Here is a 10410-nt window from a genome sequence, read left to right as displayed (position 1 = left end):
AATTCTCGATCTTACAGCACAAGCCATTACTGTTCTATTCAGGAATTTTTCCCCTGTGCCCATATCTTCAAGGCTTTTCCCCACTTTCTCCTCTATAAGTTTCAGTGTCTCTGGTTTTATGTGAAGTTCCTTGATCCACTTAGACTTGACCTTAGTACAAGGAGATAGGAATGGATCAATTCGCATTCTTCTACATATTAACAACCAGTTGTGCCAGCACCATTTGTTGAAAATGCTGTCTTTCTTCCACTGGATGGTTTTAGCTCCCTTGTCGAAGATCAAGTGACCATAGGTGTGTGGGTTCATTTCTGGGTCTTCAATTCTATTCCATTGGTCTATTTGTCTGTCACTATACCAGTACCATGCAGTTTTTATCACAATTGCTCTGTAGTAAAGCTTTAGGTCCGGCATGGTGATTCCACCAGAGGTTCTTTTATCCTTGAGAAGAGTTTGCTATCCTAGGTTTTTTGTTATTCCAGATGAATTTGCAGATTGCACTTTCTAATTCGTTGAAGAATTGAGTTGGAATTTTGATGGGGATTGCATTGAATCTGTAGATTGCTTTTGGCAAGATAGCCATTTTTACAATGTTGATCCTGCCAATCCATGAGCATGGGAGATCTTTCCATCTTCTGAGATCTTCTATAATTTCTTTCTTCAGAGACTTGAAGTTTTTATTATACAGATCTTTCACTTCCTTAGTTAGAGTCATGCCAAGATATTTTATATTATTTGTGACTATTGAGAAGGGTGTTATTTCCCTAATTTCTTTCTCAGCCTGTTTATTCTTTGTGTAGAGAAAGGCCATTGATTTGTTTGAGTTAATTTTATATCCAGCTACTTCACCGAAGTGTTTATCAGGCTTAGGAGTTCTCTGGTGGAATTTTTAGGGTCACTTATATATACTATCATATCATCTGCAAAAAGTGATATTTTGACTTCATCTTTTCCAATTTGTATCCCTTTGATCTCCTTTTGTTGTCGAATTGCTCTGGCTAGGACTTCAAGTACAATGTTGAATAGGTATGGAGAAAGTGGACAGCCTTGTCTAGTCCCTGATTTTAAAGGGATTGCTTCAAGCTTCTCACCATTTACTTTGATGTTGGCTACTGGTTTGCTGTAGATTGCTTTTATCATGTTTAGGTATGGGCCTTGAATTCCTGATCTTTCCAAGACTTTTATCATGAATGGGTGTTGGACCTTGTCAAATGCTTTTTCCGCATGTAACGAGATGACCATGTGGTTTTTGTCTTTGAGTTTGTTTATATACTGGATTACGTTGATGGATTTCCGTATATTGAACCATCCCTGCATCTCTGGGATGAAACCTACTTGGTCAGGATGGATGATTGTTTTGATGTGTTCTTGGATTCGGTTAGCAAGAACTTTATTGAGGATTTTTGCATCAATATTCATAAGGGATATTGGTCTGAAGTTTTCTATCTTTGTTGGGTCTTTTTGTGGTTTAGGTATCAGAGTAATTGTGGCTTCATAGAATGAGTTGGGTAGAGTACCTTCTGTTTCTATTTTGTGGAAAAGTTTGTGAAGAACTGGGATTAGATCTTCTTTGAAGGTCTGATAGAACTTTGCACTAAACCCATCTGGTCCTGGGCTTTTTTTAGTTGGGAGACTATTAATGACTGCTTCTATTTCTTTGGGGGATATAGGGCTGTTTAGATCATTAACCTGATCTTGATTCAACTTTGGTACCTGGTATCTGTCTAGGAACTTCTCCATTTCATCCAGGTTCTCCAGTTTTGTTGAGTATAGCCTTTGGTAGAAGGATCTGATGGTGTTTTGGATGTCTTCAGGATCTGTTGTTATGTCTCCTTTTTCATTTCTGATTTTGTTAATTAGGATGCTTTCCCTGTGCCCTCTAGTGAGTCTGGCTAAGGGTTTATCTATCTTGTTGATTTTCTCAAAGAACCAGCTCCTTGATTGGTTGATTCTTTGAATAGTTTTTCTTGTTTCCACTTGGATGATTTCCCCCCTGAGTTTGATTATTTCCTGCCGTCTACTCCTCTTGGGTGAATTTGCTTCTTTTTGTTCTAGTGCTTTTAGGTGTGTTGTCAAGCTGCTAATGTGTGCTCTCTCTAGTGTCCTTTTGGAGGCACTCAGAGCTATGAGTTTTCCTCTTAGAAATGCTTTCATTGCGTCCCATAAGTTTGGGTATGTTGTGGCTTCATTTTCATTGAACTCTAAAAAGTCCTTAATTTCTTTCTTTATTCCTTCCTTGACCAAGGTATCATTGAGAAGAGTGTTGTTCAGTTTCCACGTGAAGGTTGGCTTTCTATTATTTATTTTGTTATTGAAGATCAGCTTTAGTCCATGGTGATCTGATAGGATGCATGGGACAATTTCAATATTTTTGTATCTGTTGAGGTCTGTTTTGTGACCAATTATGTGGTCAATTTTGGAGAAGGTGCCATGAGGTGCTGAGAAGAAGGTATATCCTTTTGTTTTAGGATAGAATGTTCTGTAGATATCTGCCAGATCCATTTGATTCATAATTTCTCTTAGTTTCTCTGTGTCCCTATTTAGTTTCTGTTTCCATGATCTGTCCATTGGTGAAAGTGGTGTGTTGAAGTCTCCCACTATTATTGTATGAGGTGCAATGTGTGCTTTGAGATTAACTAAAGTTTCTTTAATGAATGTGGCTGCCTTTGTATTTGGAGCATAGATATTCAGGATTGATATTTCCTCTTGGAGGATTTTACCTTTGATGAGTATGAAGTGTCCCTCCCTGTCTTTTTTAATGACTTTGGGTTGGAAGTCAATCTTATCTGATATTAGAATGGCTACTCCAGCTTGTTTCTTCATACCATTTGCTTGGAAAATTGTTTTCCAGCCTTTCATTCTGAGGTAGTGTCTATCTTTTTCTCTGAGATGAGTCTCCTGTAAGCAGCAAAATGTTGGGTCTTGTTTGTGTAGCCAGTTTGTTAGTCTATGTCTTTTTATCGGGGAGTTGAGTCCATTGATATTAAGAGATATTAAGGAAAAGTAATTGTTGTTTCCTGTTATTTTTGTTGTTAAAGTTGGCATTCTGTTCTTGTGGCTGTCTTCTTTTAGGTTTGTTGAGGGATTACCTTCTTGTTGTTTCTAGGGTGTGGTTCCTGTCCTTGTATTGTTTTTTTTCTGTTATTATCCTTTGAAGGGCTGGATTCGTGGAGAGATAATGTGTGAATTTGGTTTTGTCGTGGAATACTTTGGTTTCTCCATCTATGTTAATTGAGAGTTTGGCTGGGTATAGTAGCCTGGGCTGGAATTTGTGTTCTTTTAGTGTCTGTATAACATCCGTCCAGGATCTTCTGGCTTTCATAGTCTCTGGTGAAAAATCTGGTGTAATTCTGATAGGCTTGCCTTTATATGTTACTTGGCCTTTTTCTCTTACTGCTTTTAGTATTCTATCTTTATTTAGAGCATCTGTTGTTCTGATTAATATGTGTCGGGAGGTATTTCTTTTCTGGTCCAGTCTATTTGGAGTTCTGTAGGCTTCTTGTATGTTCATGGGCATCTCTTTCTTTAGATTTGGGAAGTTTTCTTCTATAATTTTGTTGAAGATGTTTGCTGGTCCTTTGAGTTGAAAATCTTCATTCTCATCCACTCCTATTATCCGTAGGTTTGGTCTTCTCATTGTGTCCTGTATTTCTTGGATGTTTTGAGTTAGGATCTTTTTGCATTTTACATTTTCCTTGATTGTTGTGCCGATGTTCTCTATGGAATCTTCTGCACCTGAGATTCTCTCTTCCATCTCTTGTATTCTGTTGCTGATGCTCGCATCTATGGTTCCAGATTTCTTTCCTAGGGTTTCTATCTCCAGTGTTGCCTCATTTTGGGTTTTCTTTATTGTGTCTACTTCCCTTTTTAGGTCTAGTATGGTTTTGTTCATTTCCATCATCTGTTTGGATGTGTTTTCCTGTTTTTCTTTAAGGACTTCTACCTGTTTGATTGTGTTATCCTGTTTTTCTTTAAGGACTTCTACCTGTTTGATTGTGTTATCCTGTTTTTCTTTAAGGACTTGTAACTCTTTAGCCATGTTCTCCTGTAATTCTTTAAGTGAGTTATTAAAGTCCTTCTTGATGTCCTCTACCATCATCATGAGATATGCTTTTAGATCCGTGTCTAGCTTTTCCGGTGTGTTGGGGTGCCCTGGACTGGGCGAAGTGGGGGTGCTGGGTTCTGATGATGGTGAGTGGTCTTGGTTTCTGTTAGTAAGATTATTACGTTTACCTTTCGCCATCTGGTAATCTCTGGGGTTAGTTGTTATCTTTGTCACTGTTTAAAGATTGGAGCAGAAGCTGTGTTCCACTCACCAGCAGTCTCAAAATCCTGCAGCGGGGGTCGTGGGAAGCTGGTGGTACCCCGGTGCTGGTCCAGCCGGAAGAGGCCTGTGGTCCTACTCAGGCCGGTTTTCTGCTTCCCTAACTAATGCAGTCTCTGGTCCTGCGTGCAATTGGATTGGAGCAGAAGCTGTGTTCCACTCACCAGAAGTCTTAAGATCCTGTGGTGGGTGTTGTGGGTAGCTGGCGAGTGTCAGCCGATCCTGTGCCCTAGCTGCCCCGGTGCTTTTCTGACTGGAAGAGGCTTGTGGTATTGGCTTTTATAGTAGGATCTAATGGTTTTTTTGGTGGATTTTCCCCTTGATGAATATGAAGTGTCCTTCTTCATCATGCTTGATAACTTTTGGTTGAAAGACTATTTTATTGGATATTAGGATGGTGACTCTTGCTTGTTTCCTTGGGCCATTTGCTTAGAAGACTTTTTCCATCCTTTTACTCTGATACAGTGCTTGTCTTTGTTGTTGACGTATGTTTCTTGTATGCACTAAAATGCTGGATCTTGTTTGCATATCCAGTCTATTAGCATATGTCTTTTTATAGGTGAGTTGTATCAACTAATATTGCGAGATATTAAAGAGAGATAAGTGTTGTTTATGATATGTTTGGTTTTGTAGGTGGTTTTATGTACTTGTGGCTCTCTGTTTCTGACTTTGTTGTGAGATGCTTAATATCTTGTCCTTTCTTTGGTATACGTATTTTCCTTGTGTTGGATTTTTTTTTTCCTTCCAGGGTCTTATGTAAGGCTGGGTTGGAAAATAGATACTGTTTGAATTTGGTTTTGTCCTGAAATATTTGTTTGCCTGTGTTTTCCTGTATTTCTTTCAGTAACTTATTGATATGCTCCTTAAAGGACTCTATTATCTTCATGAGATAGGATTTTAGGGTAGATTCCTGTTTTTCAGGTCTGTTGGTATATTCAGGGCTTGCTGTGGTGGGAGAACTGGGTTCTGATGATGCCCACATATCTTAACTTCAGCTGCTTATGGTCTTGAGCTTTCCTTTCACCATCTGGATACCCCTGGTGTTTGTTGATCTGGGTGATTATTTGGAGTCTGTCTCTTTTGTCCCTGGGTTGCTTCAGGTCTCCTGTTAGGCTTGCTGCAGCCCTGGCTGTTTCAGAATACACTTGGGGCCTTCCAACTGGAGGCTCTTCACAGAGTCAGAGACACTGCTTATCTGTTGCCCTGGTTGCAGTAGATCTTGTGGGAGGCCTTCAGACCATTGTGTATGCCATGGAACAGTCAAACTGTTGTCCAACTGTGCTGAGTGCAGCCAATCCTCAACTACTCTGAGAGCAGAGGATCCTCAATTGCTCTGAGTGCAGAGGGTCCTCAACTCCTCAACTTCTCAAGTGCTCTGAGTGTAGTGTGTCCTACTGCTCTGAGTGCAGGGAGTCATCTATGCTGTAACAGGATATGGAGTCTTTCAACTTCTTGGTTACTTTCTCTAGCTCCTTCATTGGGAACTGTGTGCTCCATCCAATGGATGGCTGTGAGCATCCACTTTTGTATTTGTCAGGCACTGGTAGAGCTTCTCAGGAGACAGCTATATCAGGCTCCTGTCAGCAAGCTCTTGTAGGTATCCACAATAGAGTCTGGGTTTGGTGGTTGCATATGGGATGAATCCCCAGGTGGGGCAGTTCTGGATGGTCATTTCTTCAGTCTCTATTCCGAACTTTGTGTCTGTAACTCCTTCCATGGGAATTTTTCGCCCTTCTAAGAAGGATCAAAGTATCTACACTTTGGTCTTCCTTCTCGAGTTTCATGTGTTTTTCAAATTGTATCTTGGGTATTCTGAGCTTCTGGGCTAATATCCACTTATCAGTGAATGCATATCATGTGTGTCCTTTTGTGATTGGGTTACCTCACTTAGCATGATATCCTACAGATCCATCCATTCATTTGTCTAAGAATTATGCAATATATTTTGATCATATAATTCCTCTTGGCCTAACACCTCTCAGATTCTCCTTTCTCCTTATCCACCCAATGTTCTTTCTTTCCCCTTTCTCTTTCTCTGTAAAGAAAAGAAAAAGAAAAACCAAAACCAACCAACAAATAACTAATAAAAAATTACCATAAAAACATAAAAATATATGGAATCCTATTTTGTATGAATTACCTATTTCTCAGCATGGGCCTTCTCTGACAAGTAGTTGATATGCTTAGTTCTGCTCTGTTGGGAGAGGAAAAATGTTTCCTTCTCCCAGAAACTATCAATTACAAATAGCTTCTTAGTTAGGGGTGGGCCTATATGCCTACTTCCCCCGCATGGTGTTAGGATTTTGTCTGGTTTCTGCTTGGGCTGGTCCTGTGCATGCTGTCTGAGTTTCTATGTGAACCTGTCCTGTTACCTCCTTTCAGTCTAGCAAGGCTGGCTGTGACCATCTGCCACTTAGGCTGAGCCACCTGCTGTGCTGCTTCTCATCACTCTCCTTTGATGTGCCACTACCTGCTACCTGCCTGAGGCCAAACCAGTTCTTCGAGATTTTCTGGGGTTAGCACCAAAGTGTGATCTTCCTGAGTTCCTACTAAAAGACTTATCTGACAACTTCAAAGGAACTTTGCTTGACTAGGAATGGGCCTCCCCTCTTCTTTATAAAGCGTGTTTGCGGACATTAAAGTTGAATCTTGATCAGAATACAGTCTTGATTCCATTTCTTTCTTTACCCGCCTAGATCCCCTCTTTTCTTTCAGTTCCAAGATTCATCCTAGGCTTGAACCCAGACATGAGAGCCACAGGCCTGCCCCAACACTGTCCTCTTGATTCTAGAAAATATTGTTTCCATAAATTCACCCTGTCTTCTTTTCCACATATATACCTGAAAATCAAGGGTAAAGGTTTGATAAAGACTGCCCATATAAGACTGAATTTTGAAATCTTCTCACTGTCTACACATTGTCCAGCATTGAGTCTTTTTGTTAATTACCACTTACAGCAAGAAGCTTTTCTGAATCGTGTTAGTCAATGCGATGATCATTGATTATGGATAATTTTATTGCTAACCCCATAATATGCCAAACAATGGTATTAGTTTTTCTGTATCCCATGACCTACCTGGTTTCAGGTTTTTGAACAAAATAAAAGTATTATGTAATATATTGGTTCTATCTCATGAAGTTAGCCTTAAAAAAAATGTTTAAGAAAAGAAAAAAAAAAAAAAAGAAAGGAAAAAAAAGTGGATGATTCCTTTAACAACATATATGCTACTATTATAGCAGTGGGCTGGACTTCTAAGCAGGTTATTGTTTATTTGAAATTTTATAGAAAAGATAAAGAGCTACATGTGTCTGATAGTGTCTTCCTTTTCTTCTTAAAGCATAATCATTAATTCCTGAATTATAAAATCCTTTGATATTGTCAACATCCTAGTCCCACACATACCACTATCATCAGATAAAGTAGACTATTTTATGAAGTACAACAATGAGTTGAAATTTGAATTAAAAATATATTTAGTGAATCATTACATTCAAATAAAAACTGTACCGAAATCCTATTTTGCAACTATTAAAATGACTGTCATCAAGAAAGGAAAAAGCACAAAGCAATGGCAAATCAAAGGAAGGCAAGCAGTATAAGGAATATTAAATATGAGGTGTTTTCTATTGAGTACTATAAAATTTGTGGTTAGGACAAAGAATTATAATATGTTTATCTCCCTCATCTTTTAAATAAATGTTTTAATACTCCCAACCTAGTAAAACTTTGTTTTACATAAATGTGCATGGCTCTATCCTAGGAAGTTGTGTGGATCAGAAACCCCTCTATTTATTCTCCATCATTTTCTATACATGCCTTTCCTTGTTTGTAACTCCAAATTTTTTTTCTGACAGAGGACAAAAGAATTATTCAATATAAATGATAATGTGTTCGGCCATAGTGAAAATCAATAGGACAGTTCTTCAAAACTACAACAAGCAGGTTTATCTAAATTTGAATGGCTTCATTATTGTTAAATTCAAATACAACAATTTTTCATTAGGATATAAAATTCAAAAAATTAAAGTCAATATATAAATTGAAATATAATCCTCTTTCAAAAACTTTTATTTTAATTCTATAGTGACCCTATATTTTATTGCACTTTAGGGGCCAGTTAGTTTATCTTAGCTGTTTTCATTTTGTTGAATCTCTAGAATTGTTGTTTTCTAAGAGATGATCATTTACAAACAATTATGGGCTCCTCCCATCTCTGTTCCAAGGACTGGCTGACATAAGATGTATCTCAACCCAAGAAATAAGCATGCACTGGCAGGAAGGGCCTAACTTCATATTATCTCCCAAAATATCAAGATATGATCCAGACTCTATAGCAGATCGCATAGGAATCCCATGAAATAATGGAGTCACAAAAGAAAGGAAGCCTACAGTAATTTTGTGAAGATTTTCCTACTGTTCTTCCTAAACTCTGACTGTTATTGACATCACTACCATAAATTGAAATTTCCTTTTACTTATAATAGGTAGTTTAAGTAAATTTTCACCCAAATGTCTAAGTCATTTTTACTCTCGTGCAGATTTTTTAAAAGCATGGATTTAACAGCTAACTTATACCAGGTAATTTGGTTTATTCTTTTTTTATTAAGAGATTCTAAGTAAGTGTAAAATAAATTTAACCACATTAATATTGAGTTTCCTACTCTGGACACATGCCAGATATAAAAGGAAAAACAACATCTTCTAATCTCCAAAATAATGCTAGTTCTGTACAATTTCATTACTTCCACACATGTAATGAATACACCGTAGTTTTTGAATGAAATAGTTTTGACCTCTTTTCTTTTCATATTAATTTTGATAAAAAATAACATTTTTTATTTTTTATCTGAATGTACTATCAATCTCTTCCACATTTTCCTTATGGCATTTTTCATGTCCTTATTCCTAAAAGTATAAATCATAGGATTAAGCAAGGGGGATAGCATGGTGTAAAATATTGCTACCATTTTGTCAAAGGAGAAGGCAGTGGGAGGCCTAGCATATGTAAATATGCATGGGACAAAGAACAAGACCACAACAGCAATATGGGATCCACAAGTAGACAGAGCTTTCCATCGTCCTTCAGAACTACGAGATCTCAGAGACAGCAAGATAAAACCATAAGAGACAAGCAACAAAGTGAAGATTATGATGCAGATAAAGCCACTGTTGGCAACCACCAAAAGGCCAAAGATGTGAGTGTCAGTGCAAGCAAGCTCCAGTAATGGGTACAAATCACATATGAAGTGATCAATGATATTGGGTCCACAGAAAGGCAGCTGCAAAGTGAAGATAATTTGGATGATAGAGTGTAAGAATCCTCCTACCCAGGCCACTCCCACTAGAGTACCACAGAGCCTCAGGGTCATGATGGAAGAGTAGTGTAAGGGCTTGCAAATAGCAACATAGCGGTCATAGGCCATGGCTGACAGGACAATCACCTCAGCCCCACCAAAGAAATGTTCAGCAAAAAGTTGTATCATGCATCCATCAAAGGAGATGGTTTTTCTCTCATAGAGAGAATCTACAATCATTTTGGGTGTCATGGCAGAGGAGAAGCTTGCATCCAATAGAGACAAGAAAGCCAGGAAGAAATACATGGGTGAGCCGAGCAGTGCCGGAGTAGAAACAACAGTCACCACAATCATCATATTGCCCGCAATAGTTGCAATGTAGACAAGTAAACATATGATAAATATCATTTTTTGAACATTTGGATTCTGGGAAAGTCCCAGGAAGACAAATTCAGTTATAAAACTCTGGTTTTGCATGGTTTCCAAGGAAAGGATGAATGCCCAATAGAGGACGTATAATTTGGCAATGATGATAAGCATTTGCTTCAATCCAGTTTATGGTTTTGATGTCACAAAGAATTTTTATGGCCAGATCCAAAATCACATTTTGTGCCTGATTTTGTTGAGAACAAAAAACAGAAACATTTCAAGGTGATAGTCAAAGATTAGTCAGATTGAAGCAGCCATAAATTATATTCTATACTTAAAATCTAGAGCTCTCTATACACAGAAATGGAAACAGTTGCATGTATAGAAGAAGACTGACAGTAGTTTATATGTAATTCTATATTTGA

At 38.0% G+C, this 10410-nt stretch overlaps 1 protein-coding gene across 1 annotated transcript; it reads right to left on the bottom strand.

Moving 5' to 3' along the window:
- Window positions 1-9157: 9157 nt before the first annotated feature.
- LOC110285797 (olfactory receptor 4C15-like) lies at window positions 9158-10093 on the bottom strand. The gene has a single exon (XM_021152218.3). It carries the CDS (start codon window positions 10091-10093, stop codon window positions 9158-9160), a length of 936 nt encoding a protein of 311 aa, XP_021007877.1.
- Window positions 10094-10410: the final 317 nt, after the last annotated feature.

This window comes from Mus caroli, unplaced genomic scaffold (genome assembly GCF_978045245.1).
Source record: "Mus caroli unplaced genomic scaffold, Mus_caroli_1 scaffold_2, whole genome shotgun sequence".
Taxonomy (NCBI): domain Eukaryota; kingdom Metazoa; phylum Chordata; class Mammalia; order Rodentia; family Muridae; genus Mus; species Mus caroli.
The sequence above is the reverse complement of the archived record's forward strand: the minus strand, read 5'-3'. Positions and strand labels throughout refer to the sequence as shown.

Bases quoted from the DNA above. Each gene is read 5' to 3' on its own strand.
- LOC110285797 (XM_021152218.3), bottom strand. From the start codon at position 10,093: ATGCAAAACCAGAGTTTTATAACTGAATTTGTCTTCCTGGGACTTTCC.